Here is a 23,386-nt window from a genome sequence, read left to right as displayed (position 1 = left end):
CCTGTGGGAAGTCCAAGGACCACCCACCTCCTTCCAGGTCTAGTAAGTTGAGCATCCAAACTGCCTAGGCTCCCACAAAGCCAGTACGTGCAGTAGGATCAAAACCCAGTTCCATTGTTCTTGAGTTCTAAGTAGTCCTCATTGTCCGCTATATTCAGTGAGTCCGGTTTTATCCCATGCTTTTTCAGACCCAGGCCAGCTGGCCTTGGTGAGCTCCCGATAGAACATACCCATTGTCTCAGAATGTGGGTGCACCCCTCGCTGTCCTGAGTTCCTTGCTCATGCTCTCTCTCCTACTCCTGATTTGGACCTTGGGATTTCAGTCCGGTGCTCCAATGTGGGACTTTGTCTCTGTCTCCTTTCATCGCCTGATGAAGATTAATATCCAGGAAGATATGTTTTTCTTTGGGTTCACCTTCCTATTTAGCTTCTTTAGGATCATAAATTATAGGCTCAATGTCCTTTATGTATGGCTAGAAACCAATTATGAGTGAGTACTTCCCATGTTCCTCTTTTTGGGTCTGGCTTACCTCATTCAGGATAGTATTTTCTATTTCCATCCATTTGCATGCAAAATTCAGGAAGTCATTGTTTTTTACTGCTGAGTAATACTCTAATATGTATATATCCCATAGTTTCTTCATCCATTCTTCCATTGAAGGGCATCTAAGTTGTTTCCAGGATCTGGCTATTACAAACAATGCTGCTATGGAAATAGTTGAGCATATACTTTTGTTGTATGATAGGGCCTCTCTTGGGTAAATTCCCAAGAGTGGTATTGCTGGGTCCAGGGGTAGGTTGATCCCGAATTTCCTGAGAAACCACCACACGCTATCACATTCACTATTCACAGCAACACTATCAGAATACAACTAATGTAACCCTCATTTTGTAGCCTGGTCAAAAGAGCTTAGGGGAGTTACATGCTTTTATGTGGAGGTGGGGAAATCTGAGGCTGGGTAGCCTTCTTGCACTTGCCTTAGCTAGCAAAGGTTGTGCAATTCAGCACCAATTGTTTGTGCTTTGGATTAATTAAAGTGAGTTAATTTTATGAGCAACCATTTCCTACTGCTATATAAACAATGTATTAAAAATAAGAAAGGTTTCTCTATGCAACAAATGAAGACAGGAACACAACCACTCCATTAAATCTTGGCATTGCAGAGTAGATACTTGACTTATTTTGTTTTGTTTAATAAGAGTTTGTTCCTCATTGCTGAGATGCCATGGAGAAAAAGAATTCATCTATGTGCAGTCTCGGGGTGTGTTGCCTAGCACAGAAGATGATGTATAAACAGTTGACGGAGTGACTTGAAGATAAACTGGGAACTACTGCAGCAACACCTCATTTGTACATGGCACTTAGTTCTGCTGTAATTGGGTGGGGAAAATGAGTCATACATTCGCCCTACTTAGAGGGTGGTACAGGGAATTACCACATCTAATTTAGACGGATGAACTCCAGAAACAACAGGAGAACAGGAAGAGGAGAAGAAAGCCAAGCAGTTCTCCAAACTGCCAAGTTAGAATTAAAGCTGATTTAGGTTGGTCAACAATGTTCCGATCAGCAAATAAGCCAAATATTTTGTGAAACAGTCTAAGTCTTTTTAATTACATAATTGCAATTTATTAGTGTGGCTATTTTACTATTGTTCAGAGCAACTTCAGCCAAAAAAGTTAATGTTAAGTTAAGTTCAGCCTGTGCTCCATCAAGGGGGGTATACTTATTCACCTCACATTTTCATTGTTAAAGTTTACCGAGCTGGATATTGACATTTCACTCCTGGATATGTCGTAAGCATTTATTTGTCAGTTGTTTCTCTTTGTCAACGGAATGTGTAAAGACTCCTGCAAAGGTGTGTCTTTTGAACACAAGAAATACATTGTTTAATTAACTATTTATTCTAGCAAGGAATTCATTGAAGGAATCTTGGAAACAAGATTGTTTGGTGTGACTGTAATCTCAAAAATATAGTGTCCCTGAATATCACCTGCCGTAAATTTAATAAAATCGAATAAATTTAATAGAATAGAAGGGTAAGAGTATTAAAAATGGCTTTCTTCTCCCACCTATACTGCACACAACACACAATAAGCTGTTGCCGACTTTCTCCCTCAGAGATGCTGGAGACTATTAAGTATTTAATTTATATCTTTTTATAATTAGAAACATTATATATTTGTTCATTTTTATACTATAATCCTCAAGAATGATATAAGCTCTTGAGGAAATATACATAAGCTTGACTTTATCTTCTTCAAAAGTGCAGGATGCTGTATCTGCCTTAGTGAATGCTGGCATTGTCAGAGGCTCAAATCCTCAGTCTGCATGGAGCTATTGGTTAGACTGCTTTAAACGAACCTGAACCTACTACATTATGCCCATTATACTGAGTGAGCAATTCCCACTCCATAACTCTTTTTTCAAAGTATAGAGGTAGGTTTCAAAAGCTAATGAAGACACCTAAATTTCTCTATATTGCAATAAATTAATTTCTCATCAAACTGTATGAAACATGCGTTTGAAAAGGTCCACATAGCAAACAGATCATACGAACAGCTATAAACTCTTTATTCTCAACCATTTCTGCATCCTACCACACATAGCTTCAACATTGTGGATTCTTCACCAAGTACATGTAGTAATGGCATCTTAATAACACAGAAAAATATGTATTATTATAATAGTGAGGTGAATCTTCCTTTTGAATTTTGTTTTGTTTTTAAATAGAATCCCAGACCAAACTCCCACAAATCTATGAACACTTGTTCTTCACACTACAGTAGAGAATCTACTAAAGTAGAAATCTGGACTATTATCCTAGGAATCCCTTCCTGCCTCCATGGCAGAAGTGGTATTAAATAAGTGACCCAAGGCGGTGAAATAATTAATTTTTAAGACTTAAGTCACGATGGCCTACTAGGAAGACTAAGAGCACATTAGGACAGACTTTGGAATCGCTGTCCCTTTCTGACCCTATTAAAAAAAAAGCCAGAATAAGATGTGATAGGCTACTTTCCTCCTTGCTAACTCTCTGAGCAATTTCATGCTGGCATAGCACAATAACTAAGTTTGAGTGATTATTAAATAAGAGAAATATCCTGCCTCTTCTCATGGTGCAAAGGGAGCAGGGGAATGGGAGTTGAGGGAGGAGAGAGAGAAAAAGAGAGCTCACCGTTGCTAGACTTTTTACAACAGGAACAAATCACCAGTTAGTCTGAGGGGAATCCTGACATGAGGATTTGTAACAGCCTCTAAGTGACCACAATCCCTGTCCATGGCTGGAAATCGCTGCTCTAAGTTACAGTTTATACCTGTCATTTTCAAAATTCATAATTACAGGTTTTTTTCCAGATCGGATTCTAATTTTCCCCTAAGTCCAAATCTTATGTTCTTACAGTGATGGCGAAGTACTGATGGGAATGGAGCCCACAGAGAGCAGCTGCTAACCTCTGGGCACAGGGATAGTTATCAAGCATGAATGATATTTCAATTCCTTTTGATAAATTTATTTTGGGTGCCTGATATTAAAAGTAAGTCCTCCCCACGTCATTCTCGTCCTCTGAAGGGTGCTGAGGAAAACTGCATGTTTGTAGAGCATTCTATATTCAAACGGGCAGACAGGGGTTAGCTATTTAGCTGGCTGGTAGAGAGCTTGCCTAGCAAGCACAGGCCCTGAATCAGATTCTCAGTTCTCATGAGGAAAAAACAAAACAAGATAAAGCAAAAGCAAAAACAACGGGCAAATGACCAGATGCTCCGTTTGATTCAATCCTCAAGCATGGCGAGTTTAGGAAGGGGAAAAGGGGCTGAGCTATGGAAAATGAAAATGAAAAGGTCACTCAAAGTGGTAGATACCTCCACTGGAGGCAGTTAGATTTTAAACTACCTGGGCATTCAGAATCATCTTTGCAACCAGGGATCAACCTTCTTGTCAAGGAAGAACCTTGCAGCTGTAAGAACTAAAGCTACAGGCAGTGGTTAAAGTTTGGAGGTAAAAACCAAACCAAACAAAGCCCAACGATAACACTTTGACTCAGACTTTTGGAGACCTTGAGCTAAGAGCAAAAGTTTCAGTTTAATAGATTAAACTCAAGTTTAATTTATTCTTAACTCTGTCTAAACTGAGATACAGCTCAGTAACTGCTAGAGAGATGACCAATGCTTACAGTGGACTTAAAGCTAAGACAATAAATTCATTTAAGGGACATTTTTGTATAAATAACAACCTTCCTGTAAGGTCTCTGTTCTCTTTTTATAGTACATACCAAGTTTTGGCTGCTAAAATAGGTTTTTTTGTGTGGCTGAATTACTCTGTTTACTATAATGGGAAGCCCCTGAGGATGGGATATGCACTTTGTTGCTTCTTTGTGTATACAGATGCAGAACAAGGCATTGCATAGGGTATGCTCCAAAATACCTACAGAACTACTTGCATTACTAGACCGTCACCACAAAGAGTACATGGGCCAATGCGTAGGAAAGAAAAGAATAAGACAGATGGGCATACAGTTCCTCATAAAAGATGTCAACTTTCGTTCTCATATTGATCTTTAATTTTTTGACAATCTATTCTAATTATATTTTCCAGCTTCCAGCTTGAAGTGAATGAGATCTGGATGGCTGTGGCTGAATACTAATACATGCCTTGAAAATGTCTATGCAATGAGTTTCAGCAAGGTTACCTTCAGTTATCAAAATTCTAATATCCTTTTCGTTCTTCCGAAGCAGTAATAGAAAGTGTTTTAAATTCTGTTTTAGCTGCATATATTGACTATGAAATTTGGAAACCAGTCATGGCAGAAGAAATTTCACTGAAATGTCACTTGGCACTGGATTTGAATTCCAAATGTGAGTAAATAGCACATCTTAACACGTAGCTTTCTCTAGTTCCATTCCTGCTGAGTATCCCAGAACCTGGGGCCTGTGGGTTTTGCCATTCTGAAGATAATACAATGATCAGCATGATGGTCTTTTCCTTACATTGTGTAAATCCCCATAAAAACATAAACAAAATCCCCTGCAAAGCAAGTGTCAGAAGATGCCCCCCATTACAAGAGTACGTATAGACTGCATTATAAATTTTACTCTTTTACAATTTCTGCAGGTATATGTGCCCAAGTATGTATGGGCACACGCCCATGTGTAGAGGAGCACATGTATGTCCAGTTGCACATGCAAATCAATGTATGAATGATGTATGTGTAGGTCAGGGGCTGATGTCCCTCTCTTCTCCTCCATCACTCTTCACTTTACATAACGAGTGTGCATCTCCAGCAGCATAGGCTTTCTAGTATGGCCAGCTAGCTACTGGAAGACATCGTTGGTCTTTGGTCTCCCGAATGCTGCAATTACAGTCCGGCCCTTTCACTTACATAGCATTCACGTGGGTGTTAGGAGAGCTAACTCTGTCCCTAATGCCTGGATGGTAAGCTCTTTACCCACTGTGCCGTCTTCTCAGGACTGACACTGAAAATAAAGAGTGTGATAGCTGATGTATTTGTAGGTAATTATCCACACAGAAAGCACCAAGCTCATGGTAGAATACTGGGGCGGGGGTGGGGGTAGCTTTAAGATGAAGGAAACAAATGTGGATTGTGAGAAAGTTTGTAGGAAGCAAACGTAGAAATAAGCAGCTCTAAAGATGACACAGACCTCATAGACATAGTCAGAAGGAAGGAAGAAACCATTCTCAGTAGCCTCAAATCTGAGCTAAGCCATGGAGACCAGCTCCATGTGCCCAAACAAAGCCACCAAGGGCATGTTTCCTTCTGTAACAGAAAAATCCTTACACCATTGTAATCAAGATGATTAGGCAAATAACAAGGGATACAAACATGGCAAAAATTAATTATTGGTTTTTTCTGTTTCATATATCAAAATTTTAAAAAGCAGCTATATTATGGACCTTAAAAGACAGCCTTGGAAAAGTCTTTGCATAATTAGGTTTTCACACGGAGGCTACCACTCTCGTGGCAGCAGGTTTGCTGGACTAATGGAAGCTGGGATGGAGGCAATTATGCAGAACAGTGGCAGGAAGCACGGCTTTTAAGAGAATCAGCTTAAAGAATAAAAGCCCAGTGGCATGTGCATTAATGCTGTCAAAACTCTAAGCAAGATTGGCTCTCTATGCCAGCTAAGCCCCTGCCTAGCTCTGCAAAGTCAATTTCTGAAGCCATGCCAAGCTCTTTGCTTGAAAATAACATCTTAATTGGTTCCTTCTAATAAAATTCAGAATGCTCTTTTGGTGATGATAATACACTCATTGTTTTATTCCAGCGTAAAGTTCTGGTCTCCTGAAATGGCCCTAGTATTTACTGCTCTGGGTAAGGGAAAAGAGCTCATATGCTTATATTTATAGAGCGACAATCCGGCTGGAAGGATCAACAATGTTGGAAGCGCTCGTGGCCAGAGAGAGCGCTTCTATAAAGAATGGCTATTTTTAAACTCAACATTCCTGTAAAATGGCAATGAGACTCCAATTTCCCCCCATTATATTCTACAGCTTTTAGATATAGATACATAATGACAGTGCTCAGAGAATACTGAGGTGTCTGGTTGCCCACTGACACAAATTAAAGCATCCAATAATTCTTTTCACATTAAAGACTAAGTTTCGCCATTCCTCCTCCCCCCTTGGGCTTAGTGTGACAAGTATCCATCTAAGCACTTGGAAGAGTTATATGCAGACCTTCTCAATGTTCACCACCCCAGATTAAAATGAATAGGCCCAGGCTTCAACATACGTTTCATCATTAAGAGTTCAAAAAATTTGTTGTGATATTGTCTGTCCTAGAAATGTCAGAAGCTACACCCATGAAGTATTACCAACATGGTTACCTAAACAATACCTGAAGATGGATGACAGAATAGTCATGAGAATCGTGGAATGGAAAATTTTGAGATGTCAGCCCTAGACAAAGAGCTGCAGGCAACTAAGGAATGATGAGAGAAGGAGAAATAGGATTTCCCAGATCAGAGCACACTGGTTGGTTTTCCAATATCAAATGATCAGCCGTGAAGACATACATACAAGTAACATTATAGAGATTGAGTAGAATACATTTATGTATGTAAGTACACACACACACACACACACACACACACACACACCAATTAAAGAAAAAGAAGTTGAAAAGAGAGCAAGGTGAAGTAGTACATGTGAAAGTTTTGAGGAAGGGAAAGGAAGAGAGAATTCTGTAAGTAATATTATGATATCATTTTCAAGGTTACTCAATTTAGGAAAGAGCGCAGTGGTGTTTGTCTATAATCTCAGATGAGAGTGTTGGAAACAGGAGGATGAAAAGATAACTAGACGGAGAGTCTGAGGCCATCCTGAAAAGGTTTTCCAGGTCAGTCTCCTGAGTAGTCTACGTGCACATATATGGAAAATACTCTATTATAGATTGAAATTAGCTAAAGATGCCATGCCTTTTGTACAAATATATTTTGTAATTAATTCTCTACAACTAATTTATTCCATTGAAGAGGTCTTTGAAGTACAAATTGCAGTTGGAATTCTGCAATTACCTCCCTACCTTTTGTGAACCATATAAATTTGAGTTTTCAACTGTCTTTAGTTAGAAGTCGGTTTCCAGTTTGTTTTAGATGCTGTTGTGAAATCTTCAGTACCTGGTTAGTACCTGGTTGATGTATTTGCCACTGTCTGTTCCAAGTTACACTGGTTTTAAAAGGAGCAAACATGTTTTTTTTTTTTTTCTGGTTTAGGTTTGTAAAATGAAGATGGTAGAAAAACAAAAGCACATCATTATATTTCATCTTCTATATTTAAGGTTCTGTTCACTGTCAAGCTAATCATGGCAACATTATTATTATTATTATTATTACATAATAGAATTATTATTCTGTACACAGAAGCACTGGCAACACAGGCTGAGAGATTTCATGAGCTAAATAAGCAAGTAGCGAGGCAATGACCAGATCTTTCATCTTACAGAGCCATTCACCCCCTACTGCCCCTGTGGCCTGAGAGAGGGTAAGGTTCATCCTTCTTGGAGGTGGTTGTTCAGCAAGCTAACTCATGGTGTCCCTACCCAGTGGTCATGCGAAGGAGATAGAGTTTAAATCTATAAGTCACAGCGTCCTTTCCTCAACCCATTTATACTAAGTTGCTACTACAAAACTGAGAGTATTGCATTTCAAGTGTTAAGTTACACGATGAGTTAGTTCTCCACTTAGTCAATAGTTATAAGCCAGTGAGAAAAGACAATAGCACCTTTAAAATGATGCCAGGGATAATCGAGAGATTTTTGATTTTCAGGTTTTGTTCTACCACCTATTTTCATCAGTGCATTATTTTTATGTAAAGATTTTTTATTACGAGAGAGAGAGAGAGAGAGAGAGAGAGAGAGAGAGAGAGAGCGCAAGAGAGCAATGTGCATCACTTGTCGGAGCATAGCTTGTGACAGTCACATCTCTCTTTCCATCCTGTAGGTTCAACATATTGAGTGTCAGCTTTGACAGCAAGTTACTTTTTTACCTTATAAGCCAGCTCCCATACCAATACTATGTTATTTGGTGTTAAACTGAAATGTGATTTTACTTGAACTCTTCATGTAAAATATACTTATATTCAGATACAGATCAGTTCTCCAGATTCATTTATTTCTTAGAAAGTATAGATTTGATCTGAGGAGAGTTGTTTCATGAATGAATCTGGCAGGAGCTTGGTTATCAATGCTTAATATGATATAAAGTCAAATCTTCTGATAGGTCAACATTCTGCTCTTCCTCTTAGATAATAGATATTGTCTTCTGTAAAACTATAGCCCTTTAAATTCTTTGATCTGTCTATATAAAGAAAGACTAGAGACTTGATCTTGGCTACTGCACACATTATACAAGACTGATTATAAGAGCAACATTCAAAAAAGAACAGTTTAAGTTACTAGTGAGGTAGCTTCTTTTTAAAACACTTTTATTATCAAGTACCTCAACTGCCAGTTCATATTAAATTTCAATAAGGCAGTAATCTTTAGCATTTTTACTCGCATCATTTCAAATCAGGACAGAAGATGCATTTAATATGTAGAGTAGAATAATCTATGGACTGGAGATGGGGAAACTGAATTCTGATGCATATAACACATCAAGTTAACTTGATTACAAGAGCAGCAACAGGGAAAAGGCAAGAGAAATATGCTAATTAATTTTCATGAATTACAGAATATAAACATGAGTCATTAGCATGTGTAAGATTGAGGACTACATAACAATATACAGATTGAACATGTACTTAACAGCTTACAGATAGATACATACATATATACACAGTGTGTGGAGGATGTTAAAACAATAAATGAAAAGAAAAAGGTCATGAATTTGAAAAAGAGCAAGGAGGGATATTTGGGAGGGACTGGTAGGAGGAAAGAAAATGGAAAGATAATATATCATTACTGCAAAAAATTCAAATAATTAAAAAAGATACATCAAATTTAAAGCATGATTGTTCTTTTAAAGGAATGAATGACTATTGATCAGTACCACACTTGAGTACTTTCTATGACAAATATATTTATTTGTTTTGTAAAATTAATCCAAGTCTGTTATTTGCCCGGGTATATAGGTATATAATTTAGTTGTGGAGTGCTTGTCCAGTACATTTGAGTCTCTGGGTTTGATTTTAGTACTGTAAATAAATGAATTAGATAAATACGATAAAAAATATGGTGTATAATTGCCTTAAATACTGTTAAAACCCAGACCCAGTTAAAATTTTAACATAATTAAATCTAATAAAATTTAAGGCATGTTGAAGCTAAGTATTGTATATGCTTTAGAGAAAATATTATGATTTAAGTTTGCTAATATTCATATTCACAGCCTGACGTTTCTTGGATTTAGTGCTCTGATTTGGAGAGTGTTTCTGGTTTGACACCTATCTGCTCATTAGCAATCCTACTCTTAAGCTTCCCTGTCCTGTAGAGCTGTCACAGCCATCGCCAGGGTGGTGGGCAAACACTCAGTCTCCTAGGGCCTCTGTGCTGAGAAATTCTATAACAGATGAGATAACATGAAATTCTTCAAAAAGGAAAATGCACTCTGCAAAGCCAATGATCTAACCTTGAGCTCTCGGGCAGTAAATCCCTACTGGATGAGAAGGGAGTCTTGAAGGATAGCTGTGGAGATGCCTGGCCCTGGGATGAGCAGAGAGGACTTGCCATTTTTACAGCTCAGCACATTGCTTCCTGGCCTAAAATAGCATGGCTAACCCCTGGGCTCTGCCTGTCCTGGGACTTTCTTGCCAACTCAGACTGTATGCTAGCAAGAGTCTCACCTCTCTTTTCTTCTCTTTTAAATGTGTTTCCTTCAACAAGCAAAGCAATCCTGAATTCAGATATGAAAACACAGAAAGAAAAGGAGTGTTAGAATCATCTCAGAGATGGAAGCATTCATTCCAATGCTTTTCTATTTAATGTTTATTAATAGTAATAGAATTCAAACCAATAACATAGTTTTGGGGGCTTCATCATATAGAAGAGGCTGAAGAACGGAAAAGCTGAGTGAACTGTGGTTCTGTATTTAGGTAACACTGCAGGGCTTTAAAAAAGAAGATGCGAATCCCCATATCTTTAGAGAAAGCATGGGGTACCTGATCCTGTGGAATGTACCCTGATCACTGTGCAAGAGAAATGACAAGAGTAAGTGGAATGTTCTCCCATAGCATGCCCTCACCTGAGCTCAGCCTTCCGCTACAACCACGGTATCAAATCTCACTACAGAAACCAAACATCTCTGCTCTGGAGAGCTTCTCCTCAGACTTCCTCTGGGGGATCGCCATTTCCAGGAATAGCAAAATATCCCCACCACCCCACTCCCTTTTTTATTTTGGCTTTCTTTTCATTTTTAGAATATTTTTAGACCTATACAAATAATTGTACATACTCATGGAATACAGTGTAATAATTTGACTCATAGTTATAACACGCAATGACTAGAAAAGGCAGCATCTGCATCTCTTCAAGTGGTTTTTCTAGATATTTTTGTCATTTTTTTTCAAGTGTGGAGTCATTGGACTTGGTACTGCAGATGAGATAGGAGAGTGCTTTTCCCTGACCTCTCCCACTGGCCCGTCACGTCTTTGTACTGGACCACTTCAAATACCTCCTCTTGAGTTCTTTATGAGTCACCCAACAGGTTATTGTGATCTATGGCGGCCCACTGTGCTGTGTAGAGCACGTGGGCTTCCGCTCTCATCATGTGACCTTTTGGTCCCATTGCCCCCTCCTACTTATCAGCCTCAGAGTCCACTGCGGTATTCTCTGCTAAGACGTGAAAGAATGAGTTTATGAAATGCCTTCTTGAGGAATATGTTCATTAACTTTATAACTCCAAAAACTAATTCTACAAGTGTTCATGAAAATGGTTCCAGCTCTGGGGTTTGACATAACAGCTTGTATTTTAATATTCCCACGTCGTATGGTTGGGGCATAAAGCCAGTGAATTTTCTCACCTACACTCTGAGGCAAGAAATAGTGCTTAACCTACAATATTTTTACTTACACGAAGCAGCATGAACTGTTGAGGATAGATCGTCCCTGCCATAGAGTCCATGCTAATGACAGTTGTTATAAAATAAATACAAACTACTAAACATACTTTATAAACATGAGAGACAAAAAAAGCACTACATACCTAAGAAGGAGAGACACAAAATTTTACAACTCTCCATGTGTTTTCTTAGTCAAAATTTGCAAAGAAAACTTGTATAAACTACACGTTTGTACAAACATGTGAATAAGAACAAACAACACTTTCCAATCAACAAGAGAAAAAATTTAAAAAGAATTTCCCTCCATCATTCATACCATTTTTCGCCGAGAAAGAGTCCAAACGAATTAAAATAGATATATAGATATGCATCTCTTTGGTGAAGCCATGAACCATGATACATTTTCTCATGAGAATGCTTGAGTGGAACAAACAGGAATCATGGTGATAAGTTCACCCTTTGCACTAGGATATTCCCTTCTTGTCCCCTTTTCCACGCATCTTGTACATTTATACTGAACTAATATCATAAACTCAAAGTTTGGTATCAGAACAAAATTTAGTAGAACCCAAGCTAACCCATCAAGAATAATAATTATTTTTTAAAGAATAGCACACAGATTGTCAAATTCTTTCGAAGGAGAATCCAAGCTAACCCATCAAGAATAATTTTAAAGAGCAACACACAGATTGTCAAAATTCTTTCTAAGGATTTCTGACACTATATAAACAGTCCATAATAGAAATAACATATGCTCTCCTATTTTTCATGTCCTTTTTGCAATACCTGAACTAAAGTTTCTGCTCTCCAATTCAAGTTTACAGACGAGATTGGGCTTTATGTGAGCTTGCCAAGTCCTGCGGTAGTGCACAAGGGAAACCTGCCTTCCCTCTTGTCTCTTCTCATCTAATGTTCTAAATGTTTTCAGCTTGCTATCTTACATTAAACCCTAGTCTTACCCTACTCAATACTCTGTTTTAGCAACATCTGACCACACTTGTATTTATCAATAATGCTGTCGCAAAAGAAAAAGTTAAAGGCTTTTTATTTGCACTGGGCCCCTTGTTGAGTTTGGGTTCATTAAAAAAATGCAGGTGAGCAAATCCTTAAGTGGCCTTTAACTTAGACCACTGTAAGAGGCCTTCAGAGGCACCACAGTTGCCTGGCTTTCATGAGAATTAAAAGACTTCAAAAGACTGATCTCATCTGCAGTGAGCATTCTTCAGATGAATGGAGAAATCAGGAACAACAGGCTGGACTTTTATCTCTTGGGGTAACCACCAGACAATCTGTTTTCAACAACGGTGCCTGCTAATGTCAATGTTAGTAGAGTTCATAAAGCACTAATTCATTATTTTCAGGTTATTATCCCATAACAATTCAACGTTTTGCTTGTGGCTTACTAATTCTCTGGGGTTCTTTTAATGTGCTGCTTAATTAGCTGAGGTGCTTGTCAAACTAGGCAGACATCACAAGATAAAAGATGCTTTGTCTTTGTTAATTTGAAATGAAATTATCTCATTTGCATCCTCTCCCTGGCCTGAAGACTTTCACAGCTTGTTACTGAATATTCAGCAGTGGAAAAAAAAAGGCAAAAGGAAAGACAAAGTAAAGGTGAAACAGACAGGGCTAGGCCAGCTTTGTTCCTATTCTTGATACACCTGTTTCCCAACTTGGAACTTGCCATTAATCACTTCTATGCATTTAAGACAATCACATTTACACCTAGTGGTTAAACTTAACCATGAGCTGGAAGATTGGTCAGTTTGAGCAAAGACTGCTATGTCAAGCCAGAAATCCTCAGGGAATTGTAATACCATAAGTGTCATTTTCCTTCTGAGGTCCATGTAACATAACCAGTGGTTAAAGATTGAAAGCAGTCTTCCAGTAGGCGGTCTTGCCTATTCTGGTGGGCCCAGGCCAACAATTAATTGCAGACTCTGTAGGTAACTTCTCTACCATGAATTTTCCATTAGAACCTTGATAGCTAGGAATGTTAAGCCAAAATAAAACGTGAACAGAGAGCTAAACTTCAGGGTGTTAAATGAGACGATCATCAGACTGAGTGGCTCCCATGACATAGGGAGATCACCTTCATTTTATTCTGGTTAATTTAGAATATTGTTTTCTAGACATAAGAATACATCAAACAAAAGTGATAAGCACTTAGTATTCTTTTCAGAAACCATTTGATAATTTACATGTTTTAGAAGAGATAAAACCCCCATATGAATAAGTTACTTTTCTTATCAGTTTTTCAAGACAGGGCATCAACATGTAGGCCTGGCTGGTCTAGGATTTATGTTATAGCTCTGGCCTTGAATACCCACAGATCTGCTGGTCTCTGCCCACAAAGAACTAAAACTAAAGGTGAGGACCACCACGCCAGGCATAATCATCTCTTTAGTCACAGATTGTCTCTGATAAGCTACCCACCTGTCACTCAGTCATAAAACACGGCTACTCAATGCTTGTTATTTTGATAACAATAATATATATCCTCACGAACTCATACAACGTTCTTTATCCTCAATTCAGTGAAAAGCTAAAGCAAGATCCTTTTTTTATTTCTATACACTCAAGTTTCTCAAAGGCCAAATGTTTCTGAATTTCAACTTACTCACCTTTGGCATGAAAGGAAACTAGAACTTTAAAACCTGCTTCACAAGATACACAAACATGCACACATATAAATATGTAACTAAAAAATGTTTTGCACTTATGCAAATTCACTACTATTTTTCTTTATGAAAAATCTTAATAGATATAATTTAAATCATCATGATGTAAGGGAATGGAAGCAATCCTACACACTCTTTTTCCTGAGGTGTCATGTCACCATTAACTAGTCCAGAACATTTCAAGCCATACTCTGTGCCATGACAACCAGAACAGAAAGCCAAGGACACTGCAGTCTCATTAAATCTAAATTCATCACAAAAAAAAAATAGATTTTGAAGAGAATCTTAAAAAGAGTAGAGATTTTGGAGGCAGTATGTACATATAATTTTGAAACTTCCAGAGATGCTTATGTGGAATTCAATCAAGACCACCAACCAGGATCCTATTAAGGCCCAAGAATATATAATACTTTTCCATTATTGAAAAAGTCACAGGCCAAAGGTCTATGAAAGAAATAGAACAATTAGGATAAATTTTGTGAATGAATAGGAAATACTCATATAAAAGTTTAATATTTGGAATACATAGACATTTTAGAGTAGGAGAAAAACAGGCTTGGTAGATTTTTCAAACATCAGTAACTAGCTATGATTCAAGCAATGAGTCCACAGGTGTCTCTACAAACTGTGAGCTACTTATGTCCTGCTTGTGTGACAGATAAATGAGAATCTGTTTGTCTTCTGTATGGGATTTTTCATTGTTGTAAGGCAACCAAATTCCTGGCAGGATGGCTGTGGTTTAAAAAGGTTATTATATTTAAGGAAGTGTAGTGTGGAGAGATATCAAAACTCATTTTAATTAAAAATTTATGAAGTAACCATGAATGTCAGTTTCTCGAGTAGCGGTTCTCATCCTGTGGGTCACAGGGGTTGCTCAAGACCACAGAAAACATAGAAGCTTATATTATAATTCATAACAGTAGCAAAATTACAGTTATAAAGTAACAATGAAAATAACTTTGTGGTTGGGGTCTTTGTGAAGAAGTAGCTGTATTAAAGGGTCTCTGCATCAGCAAGGTTGAGAACCACTGCTCTAGAGCCAGTAGAAAATAGGCCATAATAACATAAATAATATTATGTGATGTTAAATGATATTATAATGGCACATTTCCAAATTAAGGATATTTACAAATGCTAATTATCACACAAGCATTCAAATATTAAAACATACACATTATAGACTGTACTCAAAAAATATAGTTCATTTAATTACCAGAGCACTCATAAAGTGTGTACCATCTTTGTGCAACAGGGTATTTATAACATCTGGATTAAGTAATAAAGTATGTGCTATCTTTGTCTGAGAGGGTATTTATAACATCTGGATTAAGGAGAATAAATAGCTTGCCAATATACCACACTTAGAAAGTATCAGACAACCAAAACAGATGGATTTTTTTAATACCATTTACTTTTTTCTTCCTCTCCATCCAGCTCCTTTATATAAAATATTCTTGAAAACATTGCCAGATATTATTGACTTCCTCAGACAAACAGAAAACAAAACAAAACAAAACAAAAAAACCACCGAACTTCATAATATAAAAACTAAACTTCAATTTCATTTCAGAATGTTAAAGAGAATAAGGAGACCATTTGGTCCAAGTTATCTTCAAGTGATTAGGGAAACTAAGGTACTGCAAAAGAATCACAGTTATGGATCAAAAATATAAAACTTGATCGTCTTTATCCCAGGTAAATCTAGTTCTCACTATGACAACCTTTTAGTCATATATACCTATTTACTTATACACCTATTTACCTATACACCTATTTACCGATACACCTATTTACCTATACACCTATTTACTTATACACCTATTTACCTATACACCTATTTACTTATACACCTATTTACCTATACACCTATTTACCTAAATATATGCCCTCATGCTGTGGGACAATGGTATTCTGTCAATTACATTTTAAAAAAATGCTGATTGGCCAGTAGCCAGGCAGGAAGCATAGGCAGGACAACCAGACAGGAAGTAGAGGCAGGTCAATGTGAACAGGAGAATTCTGGGAAAAGAAAAGTCCTAATCTGCAGTCCTGACTGAGCCACAGAAGAAGCAATACGTGACTGCCCTGCTGAATAAGGTACCGAGCCACGTGGCTAACATAGACAAGAATAATGGGCTAATATAAGTTATAAGCGTTAATAAGAAGCCTGAGCTAATGGGCCAACCAGTTTATAACTAATGTAGACCTCTGTGTGACTTCTTTGGGACTTAACAACTGCGGGAACCAGACAGGACAAGGACCATGTGGGACAGAAAACCTCAGCCAACACATTTTTAAATCATAGAATTTGTAAATAACATCCCTCAGTTGTGATATTTTTGCTACATAAAAAGGTAAATGTCTCATACAACAAAAATGCATGTGATACTTTTACCGGAATTAATCAGAGATGTTTCATAGTTCAGAGGTATTCCATAATTGAAAACAGTACTTCAAAATATGTCAGAATATAAATGGAAACTGAGACACGAAACAAACCCTGACAGACTATGAAGAGAAACACACAATTATGCTGTTTAAGAGTCTCACCGCTTTGCCTAGCAGTTGAAAAAGCAAATAGATAGAAAATAAATAATAATATAAAATGTTATTAACTATCTAGATCTACTTGGCCTTCCTCATATATGCTGTGCAACACAGCAGAATATACATTATATATATATAATTCTGTGTAATAAAATGTTTAAATAAGTTTTACATAATTGTGAGCACACAATATGTGTTCTTTCAGGAATTAAGTCAGAAATCTACAAAAGAGATATTTTAATACAAATGTTGATGGATCATCAATATGTAGGTAAAGAGAAGAAATAGCTAAGCAAATTGTAAAAAAAAGATAGGCTGAAAAATAAACTTTAGCAAAGTTTGCATTAGATTATAAAATATTTGAGGGAAATCTATAGCATGAATAATTATATTAAGAAAGAGCTAAAACTCATTAACTAAGCTTTCATTCAAGGAACTTCCCAATGGAAAAATTTATTGACCATCAAGCAAAAATAAATTAGGTAACAGAATTTTATTACATAAATTAATGAATATATAACTGAAAATGGGGGGGATAAAAATATGAGTATCTAACAGCTTGCTAAGATTAGATAATTCACTAATAAGAACAACTATGATATAAAGGGGTAGATACACAATGCTGGTCTCAGAAATGAAATAGAGAAATTACTACAGACCCCACAGAATTAGGAAAAAGAAAAAGAAAGTTTGATGAATAAGTCTATTTCAGTAAGCTGAATATTTAACAGTCACAATCTGAGCTGTCAGCTAAAATAGCAAAGAAAACAAGCCCATGAATCACAATCCCTGAGAAGCTAGACAACAATGAGACATAAGAGAGACATACATAGATCTAATCTACATGGAAAGAAGAAAAAGACAAGATCTCCTGCATAGATTGGTAGCATCATAATTTGGGAGCATGGGGACCTTGGGAGTGGGAAATATTATTTTAAAGAATTTATTACATTTTAAAAGAGAAGCTATATTTAAAGTGTTTAACACCATAATTGGATTTCATATAGATTCAATATTGCTAACATTTTCTGAAGTGCAGAAACATTTTAATAAACTTGGACAGACCACTGACTTATTTTATCCAATCACAGAGCACTGATTTCCGATCCTGAAAGGTAGTACATGAAATACTATATGCTACAATATCTGTGGGGAACACAAAACTTTTCAACAAGGCTTTGCCTAGTATACTAGCAGGTAAAACATATCTTTCTCCTTGACCATAGGTACCCATATTTTTCTTTACAACCCTTATAGATTCCAGTTTTTTATGTAGAAAAAAATCAAGGTTAATAGTGCAATGACATCTGAGTCTATAGATCTACTGACTTCAGGCAGCAAACACTTAATCCAAATAGCATGGATACAAACTTTCTATTTGTTTGAAAACTATTTGGAATAAAATAAGAATTGTAAAACTTGCAAAATATCTAATAGCAGTCTCCATTTTATAATATTAAAAAATTCAAGAATGTGATTCGCTAATATCATTTGAGGTACATTCCCAGGGAGAGCTGACAGCCACCTGCTTGATCTTCTACTAGATCAGCGTGGAAAGATAAATCGTGTTTCCCAAATGTTTTCACTCCATCAGACCACCCCGAGCAGGGGTGGAATGTGGGAGGCAAAGGTTCTTCTTTTTCACACACCTTTGCATTGACAGTAGTGTTTACTTGGCCTTCACGTAAGACAAGTCTGAACAGTCTTAATAATGCTCTACACATAAAGAGACAAATGGGAGACCCCAGTTGAGTGAGGGAGATTTCAAGATAAAAGAACAAGCAGGCAAGGGACTAAGAAGAGGCAGGCAGAGGCAGAGACATGAGACATGGGAAGCAACTGACCTCTGATGCAACAAGAATTCCCCCAAATGCCTTCAAATTCCCATTCTAGGCTCAGAAACAGCCCAAATTTGAAAATAAAATAAGGCCTGGATCTTTGTTTAAATAAATATGCAATCATGTTTCCAGAAACCCTGTGCACAACTTTTTGGTTGGAAATTAAGAATAATTCTTTTTAAGTTGGGGTGGTAACTCGAGGCTGAAATCATAATATTCAAAAGGTTACATCAGGAGAACTGTCAGAACTTCAAGGCTATCCTGGGCTACACTAGACATACAGTACTATAAAGTCTATAACTTCCACTCTATATGGCTCAACAAACACTCTCCTCCATAATACTGACACTTAGCGCTAAACAACGGACCTTCTATCGAAAAACATAAATTTCAAGTGTCCTCTCGAAGATATCCTAAGTGATTAACCACTTGTTGTAAGCATTAATATAGAATATCTGGGTTAGTATTGAGGCAATAGAATGGGCTAGACTTAGATACCTGGTCTATGGACCATTTCACAGTACAAAACAAATTTTCCTTAAGGTTTGCTTTTGTTCATTTTTCTTTCTTGTTCTGATTTGATAATCTCAATTTGTGAGACAGAGTGAGAGCAACCTTAAAACACTCTTGTAATCTAAGAGAAGTAGAAACATTTCAAAGCAGTCATTGTATCTACCTGCCCCCGAGTTTTTCACATCTAAGCAAAGTGGCTATGGTTTTAAGGGGAAGTGTCAGGCCCAAAGGTTAAGGGTGCAATTAGAAGCTCACATTCAATAACCTCTAAATATGATTTCTTCGGTGTTTATGGCATCCTTGGGGAAAGCACTTTATAACTTAAAGAGAAAGGAAGGGCGGATAAGTGTTAACCAATGTACTATTTTCAACTCCTATGCAAAAACCTTAGAGTACGTTCATTATCAAAAGTACCAAGCACTTGTCGACAGAGTTCATGTAAAAATTTGAAACATAATATACACGCAAATGGTCCTGATGCAAGATGATGCCGTTCATCTGTCCTGTAATAAGGGTTGCATGTGTGATCCAGCCACCCACCTAGAACTAATGTGAACAGTATATATTAGCCTAGTGGACACATTTGATAGCCACACCCTCCGAGGACCTTATGGCCCTTTATATAAATCAAAATTTGAAACCGTAATATCTCTACGCTTGAGAAAACCATACTTTATACAATAATAGGCAACACATTGTCCCCAATAGTTTTAGTCATTTGTACTTCATTAGAAAAACATATCAACCATGGGAAATACTTTAGAAATAGGGGGAGAATACCATTAGAACAACCCCAGTTGTTGAAGAAAATATTGGATCCTACTGGAGTTGTTTTAGTGACTAAAGCCATGTAGCTCTTTTGAATCCTGAAGTTTGACCTGAACAAGATGCTCCCCAGCACAGGCAGCTGGCACCGAGCTCTGTATTATCTCCCCGGAATATACACTCTACCCAGAAAAAACTTAAGGGGAAAACGGTGTAAAAAACGCCAAGCATTTTCATAAACATTTCCTCCAATGCAATCACTAATTGTTCATAAATAATCATGCCATTCAAAAAGTAGTCTATAACACTTTCAGAACTAAATGGTGATATTGCATTTTCTTCAATATGTTAATTTTTCATTCGGATAAGAAAGAAAAAAACAAGACCTCAAAAACATTTTTCATAATTTTTATCAAATTTCTTACCATCAAATGTTAAATAAACTCTTGCTTGGGGCTGGGAAGATCCTCTGACAGAAGCAGAACAAATAAATACTCCAACCAACATACAAATCACCCGGAATGCCATTTCTTCTGGTTTGAAAATTAATGTCCAAGGGAAAATACCTTTAAAAGAGAGATGAGAGATTCATGAAATGTCATTTCACTTTCTGGCAAACCAGAAAGACAGCAATGTAGCCGGTGCACTGAGTTTGGGAAAGACAGCTTGAGGTCTACAGCCAGCAAGCAGTAGGAGGTGCTATGACTTTGCTTCTCAGTGGAAACATTTGGATTTATCTATGTATGATCTTTGCAACAAGAAATTGCTTTATCCTCCCAATAAAACTAATGCTGACATCAAAGCAGAACAAAGTATCAAGGGAAAAACTCAATTGATTTCTCCAAAGAAACCCAATAGCTGAGCTCTCTAAGACCAGTTCCATTTTAATGATTGAGTATTGATGAATAAAAAACTCTCCCTAATAAATACAGCAGTAGAGACAGTCCTCATTCCCATTCATGGGTAGCCACTCATCCCATGCTCATTAACTTTTCTGGATTGATTGTCTCTGAAACAGTGTTCCCATACATAAATCTACCTGTGCACCAACCCAGATTAGTAAATCACTTCCATCAGTTATCTGCCAGTGCATCCGGATGACCAGGCAGCAGTTAAATGATGCAGATGAGGTAACCATGGACTCGTGCCAAATTTAAACCAATGACCTAGTGGTGAGTAATCCACAGGAGTCTCATATCCACCGATGCATTATTTTACATAAATCAGCCAGAGAGTGGGCTGTCAAAATCCCAAACAATAAATCAAAGAGACAATATTCTTGCTGGAAATTGTCCCTATAAAATTAATAGAAGCTATTAACTAATGTCTAAACACAAAGGGAGACCAGGTACTGCTAGAACAAACCTCTAGGTGCCCCCCGCCCCCATCATGCCAGTGAGTTTAGGTTCACAAAAGCAACCCCATCGCTTCTCATCTAGTGTTATCGTACAGTAAGATGACAAGCACGTTTAATTTGGGAGGGCATCTTTACAGATCTCACGTTATATGGCTTTTAAAATTGAAACCACGTTATTGATTCTATTCAATAAGGAAGTGCAGTTAAAAATCAAAACGGCTCTGGCTCTTTTCATAGACGCACAAGGAAAAGAACAATTCAACCGAGCATGCAGTCTCTCATCTAAGCTGGTCCCATTGGTGGTCCATATGCTGCAAGAGTTAGTGGTGAAACTCTATGCCTCTGCCGCACAGACGGAGGAACCCTGAGAGATGTTTGTGTTGGTAATTTTCAAAAGACACAGCTTCTTCCTGCTTCCACAACCTCTTCACCCTGCCATCCCTAAATTAACTCAGAAGGAAATTGATTTTTCTGGGTGACTTTCCCTTAGCAGTTTTCCCCCCGGGACTTGTTGACTTAGTAGGTAAAGCCAGAGGGGAGGAGAGTACTATTAATATGCACAGCCTTAGTCTGTAGATTAGCCAGGTTGGAAACATGTGTACCTTTTTACATATTGCTATTACCGGTATATAATTTGATACGCGTCCCCTAGAGAAGGCATACTCCATAAACTGTAAAGCGTAAAACTGTCTACATGGGTAGATCAGGTAGAGTGGATCTAACAGAACAGTCTGGTTTCAATTCCACCTACCGATGGGCTGAGAATGCCGAATGTCTCTCTCCATCTGCCCACCTAAAACTTGGTTCCTTTAACTCACACAGTTAAATGTGCTTACTGGTTGCTTGGTCCTCTCCTACCAGCAGATATGAGAAACAGAAGAACAATTTTATGCCATTTCCACCGATTTTTTTTTCCTTAGAAGGCGTTGGAACACTCAAGTTAAACTCTTGGCAGGTGCCACAACCTCCAGCCAGGCTCAGCTCCAGAGCGCTTTCCTCACAAGCCGCGTGGGCTCCTAAGAAAATGCCCAGACTTGAGCACAGCGATGAAAAAAAAGTCAGCACACAGACCCAGAAAAGTTCGGTTTCGCTAAACGAACAACACTGAAAACCTGAGTCCCGCTTACCGAGGTGGGAAGAGATCCACGAGAAGTCAGCCACTTGTTCCAGCCTGCGTCCCAGTCCCCCAGGTCCTTCCCCGAGAAGACCTTCAGGGACTTAAGAGTCCCAAGGGCTGGTTTCTTACTGCCTGATGCTGAGTTTCTTTGTAGAAGAATCCCGGGCGGGAGAGCCGCGGCACCCGGAGCCCTTCTCCTCCACGTCGCTCAACTCCGCACCTCGGAGTGAATGGCAAGTGGCCGGGCGCCGGGGGCGAGCGCTGGGTGTCCGATTACAGCGACGCGGCGCGCGGCTGAGGCTGCCCGGGCGCACCGCCCAGCCGGCTGCAGCAGCGGCCCCGCGTGGCCCGTCGCATCTGCTCGCGCCGCCGCCCCACCCAGGGAGCGCCCGGCCGCCGGTGGCAGGGAGCCGGGAGGGAGGGCGGAGCGCAGGCTGGCTCTGCGCGGGAAGGCGTTGCTGCAGGCTAGACTCTGCCAGGCTGTCCTCCTGCCTTTCGCAAGGAACGTTCGCGGGGCGCGCTCTGACGCTCGGGTCCACGCGGCTCGTGGCAAGCAAGCAGGCTTAGCTAGGCTGTAAATATCCAAGTGCAAAGCAGTATTTTTTGCCAGATGAAGAATCCCTGCATCCTTTTAAGGCAAAGAGTTACCGTTTGAAAAGGGCACGGATCTTGTCTTCACCCTGCAGCAACATTCCTAAAGCCAGAGGAGAGAAACCTCCCTTCTCTCAGGAGTGTAACCTTTTATGAGTATTGTTTCCTATTGCGTTTCCCTAAAGTCCCGAAGACAGTAACTATGCTGACCTTTCGACTCTGAATTATTTCCAGCACCTTCCTCTCCCGGACACTCCCAAAACATAGTTGTAAGAAAGTTCATGTTTCTGTTTTCTTGTTGGCTGTTGTCTGCCTTTGTTTTGCTTCGTGTTGTTTTTAAGAACACTGGCTTCTATCGTGCCAGCACTGAGGTTCATAAATCTACGGACCAGCGAGTTATTTCCAGTCTGTTCTCGGGAAAACTTGTTAACCTGTGAAACTGACTTTGATGGGGCCTGGGGAGA

The 23,386-nt window shown here is 38.5% G+C and overlaps 1 protein-coding gene across 1 annotated transcript in view; it reads right to left on the bottom strand.

Annotated features, from left to right (window-relative positions):
* Sema3c (semaphorin 3C) overlaps window positions 1-22,639 on the bottom strand; it is a 153,791-nt gene extending 131,152 nt beyond the window's left edge. Inside the window, exons 1-2 of the mRNA XM_005358340.3 lie at window positions 22,342-22,639; window positions 20,283-20,423 (exon numbers count right to left, since the gene is read on the bottom strand). Coding sequence (XP_005358397.1) covers window positions 20,283-20,385 — 103 coding nt within the window. The 5' untranslated portion in view covers window positions 20,386-20,423; window positions 22,342-22,639. The remainder of the gene's footprint in view (window positions 1-20,282; window positions 20,424-22,341) is intronic.
* Between the last annotated feature and the right edge of the window lie 747 nt (window positions 22,640-23,386).

Source organism: Microtus ochrogaster, chromosome 26 (assembly GCF_000317375.1).
Source record: "Microtus ochrogaster isolate Prairie Vole_2 chromosome 26, MicOch1.0, whole genome shotgun sequence".
NCBI classification, from domain to species: domain Eukaryota; kingdom Metazoa; phylum Chordata; class Mammalia; order Rodentia; family Cricetidae; genus Microtus; species Microtus ochrogaster.
This window is presented reverse-complemented; position numbering and strand designations above follow the sequence as displayed.